General features: G+C 57.0%; 1 protein-coding gene across 2 annotated transcripts; it reads right to left on the reverse strand.

The window, feature by feature from the left end:
* Window positions 1-600: 600 nt before the first annotated feature.
* Window positions 601-24059, reverse strand: TEAD3 (TEA domain transcription factor 3). 2 transcript variants are annotated; one of them, XM_024248048.3, is made up of 13 exons: window positions 23848-24059; window positions 13457-13707; window positions 11544-11608; window positions 7311-7373; window positions 6304-6315; window positions 5440-5577; window positions 5281-5330; window positions 4310-4371; window positions 3288-3421; window positions 2905-3078; window positions 2552-2692; window positions 2322-2474; window positions 601-2143 (listed from the first exon to the last, which is right to left on the reverse strand). In XM_024248048.3, the coding sequence occupies exons 2-13, from the start codon at window positions 13461-13463 to the stop codon at window positions 2030-2032; spliced, it is 1113 nt and encodes a 370-aa protein (XP_024103816.3). In that variant the 5' UTR covers window positions 13464-13707; window positions 23848-24059; the 3' UTR covers window positions 601-2029. The 2 variants fall into 2 exon arrangements, with proteins under 2 accessions (XP_024103816.3, XP_063581292.1); XM_063725222.1 differs by lacking the exons at window positions 6304-6315; window positions 7311-7373; window positions 11544-11608; window positions 13457-13707; window positions 23848-24059 and having other exon boundaries at window positions 2905-3073; window positions 5440-6280.
* Window positions 24060-24310: the final 251 nt, after the last annotated feature.

Genomic DNA, 24310 nt, shown 5'->3' on the forward strand with positions numbered 1-24310 from the left:
TAGTAGAGACGGGGTTTCACCATGTTAGCCAGGATGGTCTCAATCTGACCTCGTGATCCACCCGCCTCAGCCTCTCAAAGTGCTGGGATTACAGGTGTGAGCCACTGTGCCCGGCCGCTGAAAGTCTTGAACTATCTCTGCCCCAGCCCCCTAAGGACTGTGGTCTGTCCCTGCTGAGGACAGGTGGCTCAGGACAGCAGGGCTTTCCAGGCAGACATGGGTAGGTCAGCAGCTATCACCTAGGGAGAGCACTTACCCTCCCTGAGTCACTTAGGGTCAGTTGCTAACCCCTAGGCTTTGGTCTGTGTTGTGCTGGCTTATCAGGGGGCCCTGGAGCTTCCATCTCAGTCAATGTGTGACCTTGAGCAAATCACTTCCCTTAGGTGACCTCAGGCCAGCACATACAAGTGCTCAGCTGGAAGCAGAAGGGAGTGAGGGAAATGTTGAGTGTGGGTAGGCCTTGGGGCCCCCCAAGAGATGGCATTGCAGGGGTTGGGGGTGATGACACACCAGGACCCAGAAGGAGCCGTCACCTGAAGCTGTTCCAATCCAAAGGTCTGGCACACAAGTGGTTACATGACTGACCCACAAACAAATAACTTTAATTTTTTTTTTTTTTTTTTTTTTTTTTTTTTGAGCAGGAGCTGGGCCTTGAGGGCCCCTGCTCCAACCCTAAGCTGCATTTATGATATAACCCATCACAGCTGGATTTTAAAAATACACAAAAAAATATATAATATACATTATAAAACCTAGGTGGGGTTTGGAGGTGGCCTGAGCGATATGCAAACAGTGAGGACCTTCAGGAAGCTCGGGCAGGGTCGGGATGAGGAAGGGAAGGGGCACAGTACTTCATATGAAACTCATAAATACCCACAGGTGGCTGCTGGACAGGCCCGGCTGGCTCTGGGGGCCTGGGTGTTGAGAAGGGGCAGCAGGTGAAGGGTTAACCTTCAGTCCCAGAACTGGGTCTGGGAGCTGCTACTCTAGGCAGGTAGGCTGAGGTGGGGAAGGACCTAAGGGAGCAGTGCCCACCAAGGGTTTGTCAGATCCAAGCCTCAGGCAAGAGAAAAACCAAAAGCCGCCTGCTACTCCCTCCCTCTGGGCCTCTGGTCTTCCCAAAGGCTGGGACTCCTTCTTCTACCTTGCCCTCAATCTGGAGGGTGCTGGGGGGTGCCCCATCTTCCTGGGGCCCCTGGCTGGCTTGTGGACTAATGGGGTGCTAATGGGGTCTAGTAGCTGCTGTGCTCCCTTCTTCATGCCCAGTCTGAAACAGGTGCTCCCCTAACCCAGCTCCCCTCGATGAGGCTCCACTCCACACTGCAGAGCCTCTCCCCTACCCTGCGGCCAGCCCCCGCCCCAGGGAGGTAGTGTAAACCTGGGCTCTGGGGACAAGCAGCCCTGGATGAGAACTCCAGCTCTGCCCACCTCTCCTGTGGGTCCCTCAACTTCCTGGAGCCTGGGCACTTCATCTGAAACGCAGAGACCTATGCTCGCTGTGCGGAGTCTGAGGACCACACAAGCCATCCAAGGAGTCTGGGCACCAGGCCTGGGACACAAAGGGGCAAGGAAGTGTGGGCCCCTTTGTCCTCAGTCCAACCCTGACTGGACACTCCCAGGGCCTCTGCTCACTGACTCCCTTGGTCTCCATCCTGCCCTCACCTGCCCATCATGCTCCCCCAAGGGTGGGTGGGGGGACAGTGGCCACACATGCCGGAGGCTGAAGGTGTCCCCTATCCCCACCTCTCTGAGGTCACGCCAGGCTGGGCAGAGCAGGGTGATGGTGGGCCAGCGCCCCGGACAGGCTGCCCCACCGCTGAGCCCTCCTCTCCTCTCTTCTCCCACAATTAAAGCGCAGAACAGTGGCAGGGAGTGTGTGTGCTGGGGTAGGTGGGGAGGCCTCCTGGGTCCTGGGCCTGAGGCCTGGCAGGTAGATGAATCCTCAGTCCTGGACCCCCCCGCAGGGGTGCCAGGCAGGTGTGGAGAGGAGATGCTCACCCTGCATCCTTATGGAGGCGCAGAGGGCACCCTAGTCTTTGACGAGCTTGTAGACATGGTGCTGGGCCCCGTGCTCACTGGTAGAGACTTCGAAGACAAAAGCAATGACAAGCAGGGTCTCCTGGGAGTCCCGGCTCGTGACCACCTGGGGGGCGAGCAGGTAAGAGATTCAGGAGGTCAGGGAGAAAAGGGCCATGGGGCAGGGGGGTGAACAGACCATTCTCCTTTCCGGATCTGTGCCTCTCATCCAAGCGATGTGTCTGGCTACCCAACTTGGAGGCCCTGGCCTGTGGGACTCCCCACAACCCCTGCTGCCCTCATACCTGCAGGATGGTGAAGTTCTCCAGCACGCTGTTCATCATGTACTTCTCGGGCAGGTGCTTCAGCTTGTGGATGAAGTTGATCATGTACTCACACATGGGCGAGCGGTGGATACGGTACACAAAGCGCCCGTTTTCCAGCCTGGCATACTCAGTCTGCAGAGAATATGGAGAAGGCGTCACTCAGCCTGCCTGCTCCCAGCCCCACCAGGCCACCCAGATCCCCCACTCACCTCCACCTTCTCTACCACCTGTTTGCCAAAGGAGCACACCTTGGTGGAGACGCTGATGGTCATGCTATCAGCAGAGCTGTACTGAGAGCTGACCCCATAGAAGGCTCCCGGGCCCTCCTGGATGGTGCTGTTGAGGTCGGCCTGGGCATGGGGGTGGGGGGTGTTAGGTGCTGGCAGAGACCAGAAGTATTCCCGCCACACCACATCAGAGTCCTGCCCAAGGATCCATCTCTGGCACTCTGCCCACAAGCCATGAGGATGGAGCAGGGTCAGAGGTCAATGCAGTGGGCCTGGATGTTGCACCTCTGGGGTAGGGAAGGGGGCTTGGAGCAGAGAAGGCCAGGGGGACTCACCCAGAACTTGACAAGGAAGAAGGCATTAGGGGGCCCCTTCTCATAGAGCTCCTTCAGTCCTCCCTTTTTCTCGGGGAATTTGTCATAGATCTGGCGCACGTCTACTGCCTCCAGGGGTGGGTCTGAGAAGGCGGGGTTCGTCTGGCCGATGTGCACAAACAGGTGTTTGCTGTACTGTGGGGAGGGCCGAGACAGAGTCAGGAGAATACTCAGGCTTGCAGGCCCGGAGGCGGGGAAGGGAGCACTGCACAGGTATAGAATTGCCTGGGGCTTCCTGAACAGGCCAGACCCCAAACCCCCAGATCCTGAGTTGCAGCCCTGGATCACCCAGCCGGCCTCTCCACAGTTGTGCAAAGCCTCACCCTCACCCCCAAACACATTACCGTGTCAGGGTCTCGCTGCACCTCCATGAAGGCTGAATACTCGAGGAGCCGCAGCCGGGAGGAGGCAATGGTACGGTCCTGCCACACAGGCACAGAGGCAGCAGCTGAGGGGAGCGGGGCCAGGGGCTCATAACCTGGGAGGGCGAGACAGATTTTCATCTGCATGGACGCATGCAGGTGCTTACTGACAAAGCTGCCCCCAGCTTGCAAAGGTGCCCCTTTTGGGAAGGAACATAGGTTGGATTTTGACTCCCCTACTAGGTGTCCTTGTACAGTGTACAACCTGCACAACCACATGTGGTGGCCCTAGTAGTATATATCAAAAACATTTCCTTGTGTGACTATTAATGTGTGTTTAAACAGAAAACACAGAGAAGTAAAAAAGGGAAAGAACAATTACCCAGAATCCCACCATCTAGAGAGAGAAAGCCTTGTTAAGATTTCAGTGCATTTCCTTATGGGGAGTTTTCTACCCATAGAGATGTGTGTAAATGTAGGTTTTGGTGGTGTGTGCTTGTAGCTGTGTATTGGCTATGGTTTTTTGTTTTTCTGAGATGGAGTTTCACTCTTATTGCCCAGGCTGGAGTGCAATGGCACAATCTTGGCTCACTGCAACCTCCACCCCCTGGGTTTAAGTGATTCTCCTGCCTCAGCCTCCCAAGTAGCTGGGACTATAGCCATGTGCCACCACACCCAGCTAATTTTTGTATTTAATAGAGACAGGGTTTCACCATGTTGGTCAGGCTGGTCTCGAACTCCTGACCTCAGGTGATCCACCTGCCTCAGCCTCCCAAAGTGCTGGGATTACAGGCATGAGCCACCATGCCCGGCTTGGCTATGGTTTTGTGCCAGAGATCTGGAAGCAACATTGTACAAGATAAAGGGGCTATTCCTGGCCTGTCCCAATCTCCTATAGATGTCACAACCCCCTCCCTCCCAAAGCAAACACACACAGTTGGACCCCAGCTCTCCTGAGTGGAGGTACAGGTGCCAAGGGAGAGCACCTCGTGTGGGGAACTTACTGCTGAGCGTCGGCGGCAGGGGCGGCTGGATGGGGTAGGCTGGCTGTGCAAAGGGCTTGATGCTGCAGGGAGGAGCACAGCCTGGTGAGAGGGTTCCCTCTTCCCCACCTTCCACCTGGCCCAGCCCCTCTTCCAAGACCCCAGGAGCAAGCCACCCAGCCTTTCTGCTGAGGCCCAGAAACGCATGCTGAAAAGCTAACTCGCAAGGTTTTTGTTTTCTGCACATTTTAGCTTTTGTGAAATCCTGCTGCGTCTTCCAGCTGATCTGCCCATTTAGTGTAGGATTTCATTTCAACCTTCTCCACGCCCCCCACCCTGAAAAGCTGCTCCTTAAGCTGAGGGTCTTTTGATGAAAGTTGTTTTAGAGTTGAAGAACCAGCACACTTGACCACCTGACTTGTTAACTGAGAGACTGCCTCAGAAACTGAGTGGAAAGTAAACAAAGGGATGGATGACAAGTGGATGCATGCTGATGAGAGAATGCATAGGTGAACAGCCAGCGCATCAGCTGTCCTGTTGCCACTCTCCAGTTTTTTTGTTTTTTTTTTCAGAGACAGGGTCTCCCTCTGTTGCTCAGGCTGCAGTTGCAATGGTGCAATCAAGGCTCACTACAGCCTGGAACTCTGAACTCCTGAGCTCAAGCAATCCTAGCCTGCCTTGGCCTCCTAAGTAGCTAGGACTACAGGCACGCACCACCACGCCCAGCTAATTTTTTTTTTTTAATTTTTTTTTAGAGAGCAAGTCTTGCCCTGTTACCCAGGCTGATTCTGAACTCCTGGCCTCAAGCAATCCTCCCACCTCGGCCTCCCAAAGTGCTAGGATTGATTACAGGTGTGAGCCACCACCCAGCCTGCATCCCTCTATTTTTGAATTAAAACTTTGCTCAGCTGTTGCTGGAGCCCAAATGGGAGGGAAGCCCTGTGCAGCTGCCAGGAGGAAGAGGGCATGGGACGATGAGCCACAATACTCACTCCTGAGAGGGTCCAGGCTGCTGTCCCAGGAGAGGGGGGCTGCTCCAGAACTGCAGGGATGAGACAAGGCCCAGGGGCCCCTCAGCATCCATGAACCCCACTAAAGCTCATCCTTTACGGCACACCCCCACACCAGCCCACCTCCTGGGACCCATGTACCCGCGAAGAAGTGGAGAAGACGGCCTGGGGCAGAGGGGAGGGTGGGCTGAACTTGTTCTGCAGGACACTGGCAGAGACGATCTGGGCAGAGGACATGGACGCCATGCTCTGAAGGGCTTTGTCCTTGGAGACCTGGTCCTGGGGAGAGGAGGCTGCATGAAGCCAGGGCCACGCTGGATGAGGCCAGGGCTTGCTTGCTTTAGGGCCCCTCCCATGACCCCAGCAGAGTCCAAAGCACTAGGATGGCAGGTGTTCCTGAAGATCCCGGCCTGGATTCCAGCCCCAGCTCTGCTGTGTGATCTTGGGAGAGTCTCTGCACCTTCCTGGTCTCAGTCCCCCAAGTGCCCATCACCACTGACCACAACCACAGTAAGAAATTACTTTATTCCAAAGGCCAATATATATCAAGATATTTCCTCTTACTGTATGTCATGTACTCCCCTATTTTCCTTTTTTTTGAGACGGAGTCTTGCTCTGTTGCCCAGGCTGGAGTGCAGTGGCGCGATCTCGGCTCACTGCAAGCTCCGCCTCCCGGGTTCAAGCAATTCTCTTGCCTCAGCCTCCGGAGTAGCTGGGATTACAGGCATTCGTCACCAGGCCCGGCTAATTTTTGTATTTTTAGTAGAGACGGAGTTCCACCATGTTGGTCAGGCTGGTCTTGATCCCCTGACCTTGTAATCCACCCACCTCTGCCTCCCAAAGTGCTGGGATTACAGGTGTGAGCCACCATGCCCAGCCATTTCGTTTTTTTAAAATGAGGCTTGCACACCTATTAAGCTGGTTTCATAATCTGTCATTTGAAAATCCTGTATTAGGTGTTAAGACCCTTTCCCCACTCCTACTGGGGAGGGCTGTGCTACTTACCAGGTTCATGGCCTGTGAGGGAGAGAGGGAAGATGGATTAGAGGACATGTGCAGCACCAGGGCTGTGGGGTGAGGGACGTCTTTGCGCCTACCTCCACCCAGTGCCCATGGGTTTTAGCTTCCGAGGAGCCCAAGGAAGCTCAGCAGACCCTCCCCGTCCCCACAGAGGGAGTGCCTGCCAGCTGGGGCAAGCCCTGGAAAGGGCAGAGTGAGGGAAAACAAGCTGGTGCCCTCTGGGTCTGTCCATATGTTCTGGAACTAGGCTCTGGGCATGGGGGCCTGGGGGTAAGAGGCCCCCTCCGCTGCACCGCTGTGGGCAGGGAGAAGAGCACACGGCCAGCGTGAGGCCCTGAGAAGGGCCTCAGTCATGAACCCCAGACTCTGAGATCCGCAGCTGCAGGACAGCCAGCTCTGCAAGGAACTGCCATGCCCACCTCAACAGCCCTGCCGGCCAGTAGCCCCGTGGCCTTCTCCCTGCCCACGGAAGTCCCCATGCAGTTAGTAAGCAGCAATCAGGAAGAAGGAGAGAAAGAAAAACAGAGAAGAGGAGGGGTGGGCCTTAGTGGCCCCCAGATGGTCTCCCTCTCCCTCACTGACAGGGCCCTTGGGCTTCCTGCTGCCACTTGTGTTTCTTTCTGGACCTCCTCACAGCTTCTCAGCCCCTTGCCTGTCCCATGCTGGAGCCACAGAGCAGCGACAGGCCTGCACCCAGGAGGGTGCTGGGCAGGCCAGGCCAGGTGGCAGGGACCCCGTACCTTCAGCTTAGACTGAATCTCCCGAGATTTCCGCCTGGCTAGAACCTGCAAGTGGCTAGAGACCTGTAGAGAGAGAAAGAAAGAGAAAAAGAACAGAAAGAGCGGAAGGACAGGCAGGAACAGAGCTTCAGCCAGAAAAGAGGCACAGTGGGGCTGGAGAGCTGGCCAAGGAAAGGCCTGAGCTATGCAGAGATAGCGCCGTGGGTGAGGGGCCCAGGAGGGCTGAAGGCCCCCGCCAGGCACCCAACATACCTTGATGCCAACCTGGTACTCCCGCACCTTCTTCCGAGCTAGAACCTGTATGTGGCTGGACACCTAGGGGCCGCCCCGCGCCCCGCCAGAGAGGAAAACACAGACAGTGAGGAGGCACAGCCATGGGGTGGCCGCGGGCAAGGAGCATCCCAGACCTCTCATCTCTAGGGAACTACATGTAAATGGGGGGAACTTTTTTCTTTCTGAAACAGGGTTTATGTTGCCCGGGCTGATCTCAAACTCCTGGGCTCAAGCGATCCTCCTACCACAGCCTCCCGAGTAGCTATGACTATAGGCATGTGCCATTGTGCCCGGTTCAGACACCTCTTGACACTGCCAGTTTTGTTCTCTTCTTGGTCTTATCATGATCAAGAGCCACAGTGGCTTCCAGGGCCACCATGTACAGCTGCACAGGTTGTTCACTGGCCCAAAGGGCACCAGTGAGGGCTGAAATCCAGCCCAAGTTCTACTGCCCAAGCTATGTGTCCTTGTACAAGGCTGTGCCTAACCCTGTCCTCCCCGCAAAAAGGGTGACTTTTTCTCACTGGTGTCCTCAGAGGAGACAACCTTTTTCTTATTGGCACCACAGGTGCTAGCAATGGCCATGGTGCTCCTGTTGGCCATTAGCTTATACACCAAGGCCACATCCTCTACCAGGGATCTCCCTGGTACCACTGCCTGAGTCCTCCTGTCAACCCCAACCACAGCCCCAGCCTATGAAACGCAGCCTGGCCCTCCTACTTTGCTCCCATAACTTTTTTCCCCCAATATACCTTCTTTCTGCTTGGGTTAGTATATGCTAGTGTGTATATATGTATTCAGTGGGTGCTCTTAATTGCAATTCTTCTCTAGCCATCTCCTCACAGCCTCCGCAGGCAAACTTGAGCTAATCACTGTCTGGACGTGTGTGCCCTGGGCTGTGTGCCCAGCTGACACAACAGACCCTTGACCTTGTCAAAGATCTGACCCAGAAGCACAGAGAACCCAAATGTCACTGTTTTCCCCAGGAAACACACAGATCCTTGATGCCGCTTCACGCTTTCAGCATTGGCAATTGGCTTTCTTTGCGAGTTGTTTTTACTCCCACAAAGAAAGCTCGTTTTTCTCTTTAATCACAGCCTGACAGTGAGTTTGTATGTGATGCCACCTGGTTAGGACCTGGGTGGGTGCTCCTCACACTGCCTCACTGAGCCCAGGAATCAGACTCCTGTCCAGCAAAATTACTGACCACTTCATGCTGTGACAGTAACTGGCGTTTACTGAGCACAGATACTATCGTCCTCTGCATTTACGCATACCGACCCCTTGATCTTTACAGCAACACAAAAACATAGGTACTAATATCCCTGACTTACGGATAACAAAACTAAAGCCTGGAAAGGTTAAGCCATCACACGGCTGAGTGCTACAGCCAGGATTCAAACCCAGGCGGTCTGACTCCAGAGCCCACTCTGACTCCACTCACCACCAAGCTACGTTACCAGGACTCACTTGGACCCTTAGCTCAGAAGACTGCCTCCAAATGGTTGACTCTGTAACAGCTGAAAGTCACACGGAGCTTCATTCTAACTTAATATTTAGCTCTTTTGTCCATATGGAGGCATTGTGCTTGCTACGAATTTCTGCATGTATGTATCTGTAAAAACCTAAAACTGCATTTCTTTGCCAAAAGTAATTTTTTTTTTTTTTTCTGAGACGGAGTCTTCGCTCTGTCACCCAGGCTAGAGTGCAGTGGCGTGATCTCGGCTCACTGCAACCTCTGACTCCTGGGTTCAAGCGATTCTCCTGTCTTAGCCTCCTGAGTAGCTGAGATTACAGGTGCGCACCACCACGCCCAGCTAATTTTTGTATTTTTTAGTAGAGACAGGGTTTCACCATGTTGGCCAGGCTGGTCTCAAACTCCTAACCCAAGTGATCCACCCGCCTTGGCCTCCCAAAGTCCTGGAATTACAGGTGGAAAGTAAATTTTAAAAGGACCAAAAAAAACCTTGTCAGTGGTTACTCTTTTTAACACATAAAGACATGCCTTGTCCTCACAACCAGAGGACAGATTCCCTTTCACTGGGATCTAAAAACCCAGAGTTCTAAGAAAGAGTAAAGATAGGGGAGTTTCATCCTTGTACCTTATGCCCTTACAATGAAGGCAGTGGTTTCTAAAATTCTGAGCTTGTCAACAGCTGGTTTGTAAAAGCTCTTTTCTGGGCAGCCCTCTCAGGATGCTAGGCAGGAGCAGGTGTGATGGTGGACCCTGAATTCAGGGGCTGGGATGTGCCCCACCTCTGCAATCCACCCTGGCCTCAGTTCAAAGTGACCCAGCTTGGCTGGATGCGGTGGCTCGTGCCTGTAATCCTAGCACTTTGGGAGGCTGAGGCGGGAGGACTGCTTGAGGCCAAGAGTTCAAGAACAACATGGCCAACATCGCGAGACCCCATTTCTATATTAATTATAAAACTTAAAAAAAAAACACCAAAAAAACAGTGACCTAGTGACCCTTGGCCCATTCCCACTCTGACTAACAGGTTCCTATGAACGCCTCTTCCGGGTGGAGAAGGACCCGCTGAGAGTTCGCTTCTGAGCTCAGAACGGCTTTCTGTTTATAATAATGTCTGGAATAATAATAACAGCAGCAGCAAATTCTTCTGCAGCGCTTATGCTGTTCTAAGAGTCTTCACATGTTAACTAATTAAATGGCTGAGGATGCAAGGCTGGGAGGCCAACTACTGCCCACTCCCAGGTAGAACCAGTATTTGAACCCAAGGGCTCCAGGGAACAGGGCCCTGGCGCATGCCTCCATGTGGTATCCCTGGTGCCTAGAACATGGCAGTAGGTCAATCGTTAGCTAAGTGAATACATTTGGTGCTGCATGAGCTAGACTTAGGGAGGGTGGTTCATAAATGCTTGAATGAATGAGGGATCATTGCCGCCCCTACACTGGGTAGGGAGGCTCAGAACCTTCCTTTGAGAAAGAGGTGGAACAGGCCAGACTTGTCATGTGCACCATGGGGATCTGTGGGTCCAAATACCACCAGGACAGGAGGCTGGGAGTGTGAGGGTAGCACTGGCCTCCATTCCTCCAGGTCCCGCCTCCAGCCTGGCCTCTCTCCCAGGCAGTGGGGCCATCACTCCCATCCACTCCCTTTCAGGTTTCTGTCACCACACTGCCACCTTCCCTGGACCAGAAGCCACTAATTGTCTCTTACATCATCATTTTTCTCCATTCCCACCACCACTACCCTCATCCCAGGCCCTGGCACTGTTGATGTAGGCCTCTGCTTATGCCCGCAATGGCCAGCCTCCCTGTCTCCAGCCAGCCCTCTCTAATCCATTGTCCCTGCTGCTTGAGGGCCTTCCTCAACAGCTGCCACCTGTCACTCCCTGCTCCATACCCTCCTGTAGCCCACCACTGCCCCTTGGGGAACCTGTCCCCCATGTCTCCTGCTGAGTGTCCCCTACCCCAGCAGTCCTCACCCTCCCTCCACCACATTAGGCTGCCCACAGGCACGGCTCTTTCCTGCCTGGGGGGCTTGAAGAAGTTACTTAACTTCCCTATGCATCAGTTTCCTCATCGTAAAAAAGATAATTACTGTACTTATCTAGTAAGGTTACTGAGGGGATTAAATAAATTAACTTAAAGGAAGCTCTGTATGGGTTTACCACGATTATTAGTTGTATATCCAACTTCCTCAGCCTGGAAGGAAGGGTCCTCTCCCTTTTCTCTGCCTGACTAACTCCCATTCCTTCTTAAAAATACATCCCGAGTGTCACCTCCTCCAGGGAGCCTTCCCAGCTCTCTCTCCCCACTCCCCTAGCCTTGTCCCAGAGTGCCCTGTGCCCACCCTCTCTCAGCCCCACCACCTTGCTCTGTACCCATCCATCTGACCATCTGGCTCCCTGGCTGGTGAGTGAGCCACTCAGGGCAGGGACCACATAGCAGCCACAGTAGCCCCGTGGGCTTATCTGTGGTCCCTGAACCACAGGCCCTGGGCAGGGTAGTAGGTGGTCAGAGAGGACAGTGGGGCCATCTCTCCAAGAGAAGTGGGAAGGGTGAATGGAGCTGCTTGGGGGTGGGAGGGCGTAAAATCGAGGGGTAAGGGGAGTGTGATGAGGCAAGGAGGGTGGCAGTCCAGGTCAGGGGCAGCCTCGAGGAGCTGGGCAGGGTAGGGGCAAGGGGTTGACCGGGGCAGCTGAGACAGAGCGTGTGGGTGGCGGGCCCAGCATAAACCGTCTCTCTACCTGTTTTCTCGTCCGAGTCTTCCCCGTCCTCAGTTTAATATAGCGTGCAATCAACTCATTTCGGCCTAGATTGGGGTGAGAGAGAAAATGAGGAGTGGGCAAAGGGTGGAGCCAGAGGCTGGAGGCCCCCACCCCACCGGGAAGCCACTCCAGGACCCTCCCCAAAACACTGCTCTTCTGTTCCTCACTCTCTTCACCCCAAGCTGCACATGTAGGGCATGCAAATGTGGCTGGGGAGTCACAGCTGCATCCTACCGCCTCCAGGACCTAGAGGGGCTGCTCTTCAGGGGAGGGGTGCATGAGGGGCTGAAGGGTAGGAGGAAGCAGGGCTGAGCAGCACTAGGCACCCTGACAGGCTTCCTTGCAGACAGACCGGGTGGCTGTGGTACAGGTCAGCAGGACAGTAGCCGGGTAGGGCCTGTCCTGGCCAGGCATGCCCATCCTCCCAGCCCCCAGCAGTACTTCCTGCCTGTCACCAGCTCCAGTGCTCTTAGTGCATGGATTTGTGGGGGCGTGTGAATGAGCCTGCCCCAGGTGGATGTCCTGCCCTTGCTCTGTCTTTACCCTGGACAAGTCCCTTCCCTTCTCTGGTGAAAGACCAGGAAGGACAGGAAGGCAGCACTGACTGCCTCCAATGTGCCTCCTACACTGGCGGCCTGTGTCAAGATGTGTCACTGAGCATGTCGCCATGTCCTTGTGCCTGTCACCCCCATGTCACCAGTTCCAAGTGTCTCTCCACCCTGTGAGAGCCTTGTGAGCCTTGGGGTGCGGGGTCTGTTCTGCACCACAGACCCTCTGAGGGCCCAAAAGCTGCCAGTGTCCAGGGACTTGGGCCTGAAAGGGGGATGCCTGGGCTACACGGCTGAGCCTGTCAGCATGGTCAAGGTGTACACCTCTACCCCCAAATCCAGGCTCTCTGCCCTCCAACCCCATGGCCTCCCCAGAATGGCCAAATTCTCCAAATTCCATTCTGATGACTGAACCAGCCCCATTGCTCCTCCCTTCCCGCCAGCCCCTCTCCACCCCACTCTCTCCACCCTGTCTAAAAATACCCTGTGGGGCTCCCCAGCCTGGGAGGCAGCAGTGGGGGCAGACAGCACCCACCCTGTGGAAGGCACCCTGGACCATCTGCCTGCCCCCAAGGTGGGGCTCTGGGGCTAGGTGGGCGTGGCCAAGAGGGCATGGCCAAGGGACAAGGAGCAGACCTGATCCCTTCTCACAGGCGCGCCCTGGGAAGGGCTGGGCCTGCCTCGCTCAGCCACGGGCTGCTGGGAGGAATAGGGGAGCTGGCCAGGAACCAGGCCCAGAAGGGTCGAGTTATCCCAAAAATGCAGCTCTGGGAGAGCCCTCTCAGGGCTGGGCAAGAGGGGACACTCCCTTCAGGAAATGGGCAAGATGGCAAAGAGAAGGGCCAGCAAACACAAGGAGTGGGGAAGGGGACTGAGGAGGGAACACGTCCCCACAGCCCCAACGCGGGCCTTTGTCCCCGTGCGACCTCCCATAGCCCGCACTGGAAAGAACTGTACGGGCTGTGGGAGTCACTGGGCGACTGTCACTGGGCCTCCTTTCCACATCCTCCTCCGGGAAGGGACCCTGTTCCGGGCCTCGACCGGCGCAGACTGGGCTGACCCACTTTTTTGGGCCCACTGAGTCACCTCGAAACCTCCAGGCCGGTAGCGAGGAGGAGAGGAGAGGCAGGCGGGGGTGCCAAGGTGTGGGCTGCGCCCTGGTTAGGGGGCGAGCCCGGCTTGTTTATGAGGAGGAGCGCGGAGGAGGATCCAGACACACAGGCTTGCGCGCCCAGACTCGCCCGGCCAGCGGCTGGCGGCCTCCGACGTCACCAAACCGGTTGGGTGAGAGGGCAGAGAGCAGGGGGAAGGGCCGCAGTCCCGCCCGCACCCCCCCGCACGCACCGTACATCTTGCCCTCGTCTGACAGGATGATCTTCCGCCGGCCGCAGGGCGGGTAGATGGCCAGGGCCTCCTGGAAGCTCTGCTCGATGTCCGGGCTCCACACGCCCTCCGCATCGTTGTCCAGCCCCTTGTCCAGGCCCTCGGGCCCATCCTCCCGGGCCTCCCCGGGGCTGCTGCTGGCGTTCCAGCTGTTGGACGCTATTGTGCTGGTTGCTCTGGGCTCTGGGCCTGAGCCCGCTGGGCGGCTGAGCCTGGGGGACAGAGAGGAACTGGGACCAGGGTCCTCCTCGACCACAGCAATCTGCTATCCCACAGCCGCTGGCTCTGGAGCTCCGCCCCCAGCCCCAAGCCCACCCTAGGAGCAGGTGCTCCGGGTGGAATGGAGGTAACCAGAGGAACAACCACAGCTTGTTCAGAGCTGTGTGACCTGGGATGCACGCGCTACTTCACCTCTCTAGGCCTCGGTCCTGTAAAACGAGAAAAGGGTCTCCTTGAGGAGACCTCCTTGAGGTTGTGAGGGTTAAAATGTAAATGAGCTCATGATAAGGTACCAACCACATGCCCAGCTCATAATACTCAAGAAATAGGTAATCGGTAACAACAATGCCTCACACCAACACAGCACTTTTGTAGGGAAAAGGCATTTTCATATTCATTCAAACCTCATAAAACTAGGCCGGCGCGGTGGCTCATGCCTGTAATCCCAGCACTTTGGGAGGCCGAGGTGGGTGGATCATTTAAGGTCAGGAGCTCAAGACCAACCTGACCAACATGGTGAAACCCCATCTCTACTAAAAATATATTAGGGCTGGACGCAGTGGCACATGCCTGCAATCCCATCACTTTGGGAGGCTGAGGTGGTTGGATCATGAGGTCAGGTGTTCGAGACCAGACTGACCAACATGGTGAAACCCCATCTCTACTAAAAATATAAAAATTAGCCGGGCATGGTGGCACGCACCTGTAATCCCAGCTACTCAGGAGGCTGAAGCAGGAGAATCGCTTCAACCCAGGAGGCAGAGGTTGCAGTGAGCCGAGATCATGTCACTGTACTCCAGCCTAGGCGATAGAGCGAGACTCCTCAAAAAAAAAAAAAAAAAAAAAAAAATTAGCAGGGCATGGCAGCACACTCCTGCAATCCTAGCTACTCAGGAGGCTGAGGCACGAAGATCACTTGAACTCCAGAGGCAGAGGTTGCAGTGAGTGGAGATAGCACCACTGCACTCCAGCCTGGGTGACAGAGCAGACCTTGTCTCAAACACACACACACACACACACACACAAACAAACAACAACAACAACAAAAAAACACTAAAGCAGGGAAGGTAGGGAATAAAGCCCATTATCCAGAGACGAAAACTGAGGCTCACAAGGTCACGCAGCTGCCAAAGCCATGCTGAGGAGCACAGAGAGGAGGAGCAGAGGGGCAGGGCTGTGCTTCCTCAGCTCTCCCTGTCAGCTCCTCCTCCCCAGTGTCCAGATCCCCAATCAGGGACCTCCACCCCTCACTCTCGCCCCAGCATCAATGCAACCCTGCTAAGGACCCCTCAGGGGACAAGGAGAGTCCCTGACCCAGAAGGGCATCATTTTACCTTCCCCAAATCGATAACTAACCAGAACTCTGCCAAGGGGCCTAACGTAGGGCAGGAACTGCCCCAGGAATTACAAAAAGGGAACTGGCGAGGGAGCAGCTGAGAAGGTGCTTGGCCAACAGCCTGGCTCAACCTCACCCGCTCCTCTATCCCACTTCCTGTTCCCGCACCTCCAGGCCCCACAGCAGCCCGTAAACCACCCACACGCCCGCCCCCGCCCTGGCCCAGCCAGCCTCCATGTGGGCCAGGGCTCTGTAAACTGTGAGTGCCCTGAACCTGCCAGGCTGAGTTATTAATTTGGACCACACCCCACCAGGCCCCCTATCACTCACAACCCCAAGACTCACCCCAAATCCCCTTCAGCCCCAGAACCCACATGTCCAATGTATTCGGGGTCCTGGAGACCTTAGCTCTGGGCAGCAGGGAAAGGGGAGGGGTGGAGAGGTAGGGGACCCCGTCAGAAGCCAGGGAGAAGAAGATGAATTCCAGGTCCTGCTGCTTGAGTCGGGGTGGACTCTCTCTGCAGAGCCACCTGTTTGCTTAGGGAGGCTTGAGGGGGTCACTAGTAGAATGAGGTGGGGAGGGCCTGGGGAGCCTGAATGTCAGCCAGTTATTTGGTTATTTTTTTTTCTTTTTAAAATTTTTTATTTGTTTTTTATTTTTTAGACAGAGTCTTGCTCTGTCGCCCAGGCTGGAGTGCAATGGCGCGATCTCCGCTCACCGCAACCTCCACCTCCTGGGTTCAAGCGATTCTCCTGCCTCAGACTCCCATGCAGCCTCCCGCCTCAGCATGGTGGCACCTGCAGCTGGGATTACAGGCGCGCGCCACCATGCCCAGCTAATTTCTTGTGTTTTTAGTAAAGATGGGGCTTCACCATGTTGGCCAGGCTGGTCTCAAACTTCTGACCTCGTGATCCGCCAGCCTCGGCCTCCCAAAGTGCTGGGATTACAGGCGTGAGCCACCGCGCCCGGCCCTTGGTTATTCTAAACTATTATTCAGTTAGTTATTCAGTTATTCAACTAGTTATTTTAATTATTCTAAACTATTGAGTTTAGACTTAATATTACTACTAATAACAGTACCTGTCATATGCCAGGCACTGTTCTGGGATTTCACACACATTGACTCATTTAATCCTCACAATAACCCTATGGGGCAGATACTATTATTTTTCCTAGTTTATAGATGAGGAATCCAAGAAACAGAGAAGTTAAGCAACTTGCCTTAGGGCACACAACAAGTAAGTACTAGGGCTGGGTTCTGAACCCAGGTAAGCTGGCTTCAGTTTTATAACCAGGAAGGTTATAGGGAGGGTGCTGACAGACCCCACCACCTGAGAGAGAAAGGAGGTTCAGCTGTCATAGCAACTGCCCTAAGTCTACCCAGGAGGTCCCCCTCAGCCCAAGCAGCTGGAGCAACTTCAAGACCCCCACACTGCCGTAAAGCCCTTTCAGTTATGCCTCCAGAGCCACCAGGAATCTCTCTCCCATGGCCAGTGGGCAGCCAGAAGGAGCTGTGTCCCTGACCCGTCAGAGGGGCCAGATGCCCTCATTCCCAGCCTGTCCTTCACCCCAGGAAACTGGATTCAGAGCCCCAGCCCCTACTCCTCAACCAGAGGGGAATTCTTGGAATAGAAATGTGAGGGATAAACAAAATACATATAAATAAATAAATAAGGAAATGTGGGGGGAGGTGGCTCACGACTATAATCCCAGCACTCTGGGAAGCTCACTTGAGGCCAGGAGTTCAAGACCAGCCTGGGCAACACAGTGAAAACCTTGTCTCTATTTTTAAAAATTAAATTTAAATTAAAAAAACAAAAAGAAAAACAAAAGTGAGGGGACAGGGGTGTGCTAGCTGGGTGGGGGCACCTAGCGACTCCCCTGTTGAAATAGTTGGGATGCAGGGCCTGTCCACAGGTATCAGTTTGACACTGCCACGGAGCTGTTAGAGGGGAGGGAGAAGAGGGGCTACAATGAGCTAAGACCCCTCTTAACCCCTTTCCCGAGGCCTCCCTCGAGCAGCAGCAGCCCAGGCAGCCCCAGACTTTTAAAGCAACTTTCCTGCCTCCCCCAAGTCCCTGCCCGCCTCCCCTCAAGCAGGCTGTGGCCCCCCCCTTCTTAGGGTGATGTCAGCCCCGCCCCGCCCCCCGCGGGAGCACTGTGGCCAAATATGGCGAACACAGCAGCAGGCTTGGGAGCTGGGACAGACTGGGGGGGCGGGGCAGGCGGCCCCTGGCTGGGACCGCTGGCAGCTGGTGAGGGGGAGGGGAGGGGGGACGGCCCAAAGGACGTGTCAAGGAGAGAACAGGACCACCGTCCCTCCCTTCCGCTGGCTCCTAGACGCATGCGAGACTCACTTTCTAGGAACTCTCCTAGGGGCAGAGGCACCAACACAGGGGCAAGTGGCACTCCCCACACACAGCCATGCACAGGAGCACACTGTGCAGAGGGGCGGTGCGAGTGTGAGAATGTGCACCCCCAAGCTGAGGCACACACATGGGCAGTCGTGGGCAGGCAGCTGCCCCGGGCTGGGGGTTGGACCGGGGTCTCAGTGGAAGGGAGTCTGCAGGAGGCGTGAGCACTGGCTGCTCTGTTCTTCTAGAGACCAGCATGTGCCCGCCGCCTTCTTCTCCCTAGATCCTCTAACCGCTGGGACCCAGGCTGGGCTGAGAGAGGAGGCTATGGCTCCCTGGACAGGTGCGGGCTGGGCTGGGGCAAATGTGGGACTCTGGCTTGGTGGAGGGGTGGGACATCTAGAGAAGGCTGACTGCGGGCGAGAGGGCAAGCCCTGGGCTGCTGGCTGATGATGCCTAGGTACCTAGAAACTCTGCCTCGCTGCGCTGTGCCATGAAGAGGAGTAGGAGAGAGAGCAGACCCAAGTGAGGGTCAAAGGGAGGGAGACCAAGGCCGGGGTGGGGCCTGACACAGACAGGAGGGGCAGGGGAGACAGGCTGGGGGAGAGTCTGGGGCAAAGAGAGGCTGAGATGAACCCAGAGAGAAAACAGACCGGAGACAGGAGAGTCCCAGGGAGTGACAGACAGAAAGCCCAACCCAGCGGGGGACAGACCAGAGCCCTGCAGAGTGAAGGGAGAGAGCCCAGGAGAGATGTGGAGGCAGGGCGGGGGAGTGCTGGACCCTCAGACCCACAGACAGACAGAGCCAGTGCGGGGTGGAGGGAGAAGGGGTGAAGGAGAGCAGGGGAGGGGCACAGACAAGGCAACCAACAAAGATCTAGAAAGAGACACACAGCAGAGAGGGGTAGACCAGAAACTCAGATATGATAGGCATCGAGGGAGGGGCAGACCAGGAGGGGACGGGGAGAAAGAGAAAGACAGGGACAAGGACAGAGACCCAGAGGCCAAGGAAAAACAGAAGGAGGGAGTGACAAGGGAGGCCACTGCCGGGGGCTGGGGCTGGCCACTGTCCAGAACACCCCCACTCCCGTCTCAGGGGCTCCCACCCTCCACCTCCTCTCAGAACCCCTCCCATCTGCCCCTGCAGAGGAGTCCTGTTGTACCTGTCCTGCAAACCCGCCAGCAGGCTGCAGACCCCCAGGGGACTCAGTCTGCCTTCACCCTCATCCTGACCAGCCACACCCGCTTCCCCTCTCCCAGGGCCCTCAGCCTTCCAGGCTCAGAAGGCCTCTGGGTGGAGGCAGGGATGGGGGCTAGGAGGCTGGGTGAGCAGGCTTTGGGGCCCTGGGGAAGATAAGGGGCACCTTGCTGCCCACCCCCACCCTGGGGCAAGACCTGCCGGAAGAACTGGCTGGACAGCTCCAGGGATCAGGTTGGAGCTGGGGCCGCTGCAGAGGCCCTGGTCCCCCACCCCCACAGGCCCTGCAGCCTCCAGACCACCCAGCCCTGTAGCTCCTTTTAGGGGCCCCAGAGCCACTGCCTTGGTAGGAGGCACAGAAAAAGCCAGTCTGGGTGGGTGGGCACCTCCTGTCTTACCCCTTCCCCTGCACCAGCTCTGCTGGGAAGACGAGCTGAGCTGTGACCTTCCTGGGTCTAGCAGCCAGCAGTCCACCCCTGCAGGGACCCCAGCCCCCAAAGCATTCTCACTTGGAGTGAGAACATCACTCAAAATGTGGGAAGATCAGTGAAATCAGCAGTTTCCTCCCAAATCTCTGCCCTCAAACCTGAGCTGGGCTGACCAGCTGGGGGGTCGAGGATGGGGAGGGCAGCTGAGGAGGGCTAAGGGAGCCTCCCACCCCCTCTGCCTTTTTCTCCCTCCTCCCCTACCCGCCCCACAGCAGGCCAGCTGTTCTCCAGCTGCCAGAAGCTCCCACCCTAGAAGTAGCCATGCTCTGGGGCAGCAGAGCAAGTAGGGACGTATCTGTCTCCCCCACCTCCAGCCCAAGGACCCCGGAGGGACCCTGCCAAGCAGCCACACCCTGCCAGGCTGGGGAGGGATTCCCTCCTTCCTGGAACAGGGTCTCAATTTTTACAGGAGGAAGCAATTTGCAGAGCCCACTAGGAGGGAGGTGGGGGCCCCTCCACTCTCTCCCCACCCCCCGCCCCGCTTATTAATGTGCTTCCAATTTGGGACTGGAGACTTTCTGCCCCTCCTCCCCACACTACTTGGGAAAGGGGCTTTCTCAGGGAGCAGAGGGGGTTGGGACAGTCCCCCCAGGCCTCCTTCTGCAAAGCTCATCCGTTGTCACGCTCCTGCTCCCTGAAGCAGTATAGGGGGTAGGAGGGTGGAAACTCAGCCCTCAAGTCCCCTGCAGAGAAGGGCCCAGTTCCCAGACCTCCCTTCACCCCCTCCCTGGGACTGACTTATCTCCTCATCTTGTCCTGGTCCCAGGGCGGGAATCTCAGGTATCCAGTGGGAGACAGGCTATGGGGGGTCACTGGGTTTCTCAGTTCTCAGTTACCATGCCAGACTCCTGGTACTCTGGGTCGCCCACTGGGCTCCCACCAGCCACTCAGTCAGTGCCCCCATGAGAGTCACAGTGTCATCTAAGAACAAATAGGCTTCCTCTGCACCCTTCCTCTCGCTCGCATACACAGTTGCGTCACAGCCACTGTCCTGCTCATTCACTGTTACCCGCATCTCTCTCCTGCCGGGTTTTAAAAAAAATCTTTATTGTGATAAAATATACATAACATCAAGTTTACCATTTTAGCCATTTCTAAGTGTACAATTGAGTGGCATTAATTACATTCCTTCTTTCTGTTTTTATCAGTGTCTTTCTCATTGTCTTCCACATAGATGCCACACATGTCAGGGACCACAGGCCCCCAAACGCATCCCACAGAGCCTCCTACACGCCCTGCCTGGCATAGCCCTGGGGGTGTCACCCACACTACCCAAGAGTCCCAAACACGCTCAGATAGTGACCACCCACCCACAGCGCCAGCATCAGTCACGCCCCACAGTTTCTCTCACATACGGTGTCGCTTTCTGGTGCTCAGTGTCACCCACACACCACATACCATATTCATGCTTGGCACATGTTGGATGGGGCCCACCTTGCTGGTACACACATCATACTGACACAGAGTTGGTCATGTTGTTTTACTCGCACGTAGTGTCACATGTAAGTCACACACAGACAAACCTGAGGCCATCTCACATGCTGCGTCACAACATGCAGGTCACAAGTGGTCACACCACAGTGTAACACATCACACAGATTGCCACTTGTCCGGCTTCTCACGCACACGTGCCCGCGCGCTCACATACACGCAGCATCATGTGAGCGTGGTGTCCTTCACACACAGGTCACTTGAGCATCAGAGCTACACCCAGTGTCATCTCCAGGCACACACAGATGGTTAGGCAGCCAGCTTCCTTCATCGGCACGTCCTGAGTGATGCCCTGGCACACACAGAACATCCTCCATGCAGGTTCTCAGGTACAGAGGCGGCAGCACACACAGACACACGAAGAGTCACCCAGTTTCTCTTATGGACGTGTATATCTGTCACGCACACGAATGTCACAAAGCCACAGTTTCTCTCCTGCATACACCCAGCCCCGCACAAGTTGCTTTGACCAGGGTTCTCTTCCACACACATCCAGCCCCACAGAAGACAAGTCTCACCCACATAGAATGTCCCACTCATGGCTTCTCTCACACACATCCAGCGTCACACACAGTTGCATTCTCACTTCCCTCTAACACTTCCTGCCCTTTCAGGCCTGGCAGGGAGCACAGGAAACAATCGGCACTCTAGGAAACCCCAAGGGGTGAGGCTTTAGGGATGTGCAGAGGGATGAACCTCTCCGGCCCTAACCTCAACCTCCTGTGGGTCGGGGAAGACAGGCAGAGCCCTCTCCCTGGCAGGGTTCTCCCTGGAGGGAAGCGGCCCCTTCTGCAGACAGCCCAGGGCTGGCACAACACCACGAGGGGAGGGGAGGGAAGGCAGGGCAAGGCCACAGGGACAGTGCCGAGTGTGACCTGCTGACCTCCCCAGCTCTACCCAGAGGCAGATCCTCAGGGCAACCCCTGGGACCTCACAGCTTCTGCAGCCCCCATGGGGGAAGAAGAGGCTGCGACTTCCTAGCCCCTTCACAGAAAGCTGCAGCGTTTAGACCCCTGGGCTCCTCTCCCCATCCTGAGTGGGGAGGAGGAGGAGGGCAGGACCAGCGATTTCCACACTGAGCCCTGGGACCCCTACAGGTGTTTGGGAGTGGGGCAGAGGGTAGAGCCACCGAAGTGGCCTCTGAACACCCTTTGTGCCATCCAGCCCTAACAGAACCCACGACCACTTCAGAGGCAAGATCCCCCAATCCACCAAGCCCTCCTGTCCCTTGACACCTGCTCCCCGCCACCTTTTCAGCCCTGTTCATCTGGCTGAGCTACTCCTCAGTCACCCCTTGGTTTGTCCTTGCCTTCTTCCTTGGGCCACTGGATCACCCACCCACCTCTCCAGACCCCACCAAGTTCAGGTTCCATCATGGGAGAAGGAAGGCAAACTGGGAGACAGACTCTGGGAGGAGCTCAGAGAAAAGGGACTTGAGAAGTCATTCATTCCAAGCAGGAAAACTGAGGCCCGAAGGGGCCTGCCAAGACGGCACAACTGGTTAAAGGTCCAGAGGGGACCAGATCCCTATTTCTTGACTACCTCTGTTGAGATATTTCCTCCTTTGATATTGTTGAGAATATCAAATCCTCCCGGTTTTAACATTCCTTCAGTTGGCAGAAAGTGCCAGGGTCTACAAACCTTAGGGTGAGGATGGGAGCAGGGCTCAGAACCCATGTGATGCTCCTGTACATTTAATGCGCTGCTCTGTCCTGGCAATCACTGACCACTCTAATAAGCCATTCCCCAGCCCAGATGTGCTCATTAGCATTAATGACGGTTCCCTCCCTAGGGGGTAGGGGAAGGCCCAAGAGCTTGGGACTCATACTGGCTCCTGCCCTCTCCCTGAGGAGGGGGCACCCAGGGCCCCTGAAGTTACTTTTACCGGATAGCCTTGTCCTGGAAGATCTGTGCACTCTCTGCCCACTGGGTGAGCAGGGACCCAGAAGACCACAGAACCACATCCTTTAGGGAGTGCCCCTAGGAGAGGGGTCTTGGCGGGAGGGGGGCTACAGGAGTCTAGAAGGGAGAGGACATAATTCCCCCAAATCTCCAACTTTTGAGGAGAGCCTCCCCTCCTTGCCCCAGGTGGTCCCAGCACGGGGGTGGAACATGTGTACAGAGAACCAGGCCACAAGAGACTGGATACGCAGAGCCACTATGGGTACCAGCCCCTCCGAGCTGTGTCCAGCCCCTACCCCATGCCCTGTTCTTCCGGACAACAAGTCCAGGCCTGACCTGGTTCTGCCCCTACCTGGAAAGAGGGAAGACACAGAAGAAGACAGCCCCTGAGAAGCCCGCCCCAAGGCCTCCTTCCCCCTCGCACTGAAAGAATCTCTTAGCCCTGGATCAGGGCCCCTCACCAGGAAAGTTGACAGAGCGGGGTCTCAATGACACTGCCCCAGGGCCCAGCTGGGCTGGAAAACAGATCCAGACCAGCGCCCCCAGCCCTCCCTCCCCTGGCAGGAATAAAGGGCATGACAGACAATGGTGGGGACCGGGGTAGGAAGCGGGGAACCAGCCACCCTCAAACCTTCTCAAGTCTAAACAAGGGCCCTGAGAAAGTGTGGGGAAGAAAAGGCCCCAAATCCAGACCCCTCCGAGCCAAGCTCACAGCGCTCAGGGCTGGAACTCTGAATCAGCACCCCGACGCAGGCGGCAGAACTGAAGGGAACGTGAGCCCCTCCCTGCCTCTCAGGGGACACACGGCCGGGGCGCGCGGCTTTGGTCCCAGACACCCTCCACAACCCAGCGCAGCCGCGGCACCGCGCGCAGAAACCGGCCTGGGCGCAGGGAGGCCGGGCCCGAGGCCTGCGTGGAGCTGAGGCCGGGCGGGCTCCGGGAGCGCGCGGGCCGGGAGTCCAAAGGGCGGCGGGGCCCGGGACTGGGCGCCCCGGATATGAGCACCAGGGTGGCAGGCAGGCCCTCCACACTGTGCGGCCCCCGGATCCCCGCCCCGACCCCCCAAGCACGGACAGCGGGACAGGCGACGGCACGGGGGACACGGTCTCCCCGGCTTCCCCACCTTCCCCGACCGACTCGTCCCCGTCGCGGGGGGGTGGGGAGGGCGGGGGGCGGGGCTTCCCGGAGAGATTTTCCCCCTTCCCTCTAAACTTCCCGGCACCCCGATCCGGGGCTCCAGCTCCCGCTGGACAATAGCTCGGGGACCCAGTCCCCCTCGAGTGTCGCCCCCCCAGCCAGCCCAGCCGACCAACCAAACCACCTCTCCCGAGTGGGGCCTCCTCCCGGCGTCCGCCCGGCTTACCTGGTCCGAGCTCGCGGGGGCGCTCCGGCCAGGCAGCTCCGCCGGGCCCGAGGGAGCCGCGAGGGGGGCCGGGGAAGGGGGGTCGTGGGGAGGGGGCTGGCCGGAATGTGCGGAATGAGCCGGGCTGGAGCGGGAGGCGCCGAGCGCGGAGGAGGGAGCGAGCGGGACGGAAAGTTTGTGTTGAGGAGCCGGGGCGGGGGTGGGGGCTGCGGGAAGGAGGGGGCGGGGCGCGCAGGGGGCGGTGCTGGCCGGGAGGGGCGGGGCCGTCCAGCCGCGCTCGGGCCGCCTACCCCGCGGCCTCGCGACCCGGCCACCCCGGCTGGCGCGCGCCTGGACGCCCCGCTCCTCGCCCGCCCGTGCGGAGCTGCCTTCCTCCCCCTGCGCGCCGGGCCTCGCCCCGCTCCTGGGCACCCGCCGTAATTTGGGGCTCCGGCCTGGGGCGGGGCCGAGGGCGGAGCCCCCG

Source organism: Pongo abelii, chromosome 5, assembly GCF_028885655.2.
Source record: "Pongo abelii isolate AG06213 chromosome 5, NHGRI_mPonAbe1-v2.0_pri, whole genome shotgun sequence".
NCBI classification, from domain to species: Eukaryota; Metazoa; Chordata; class Mammalia; order Primates; family Hominidae; genus Pongo; species Pongo abelii.

Coding starts and splice junctions, on each gene's coding strand:
- TEAD3 (XM_024248048.3), bottom strand. Junction 7,374..11,543: donor AGACTCGGACGAGAAAACAG/GTAGAGAGACGG, acceptor GGCGGCCCCTAG/GTGTCCAGCCACATACAGGT. Junction 2,144..2,321: donor AGAACTTCACCATCCTGCAG/GTATGAGGGCAG, acceptor CTCGCCCCCCAG/GTGGTCACGAGCCGGGACTC.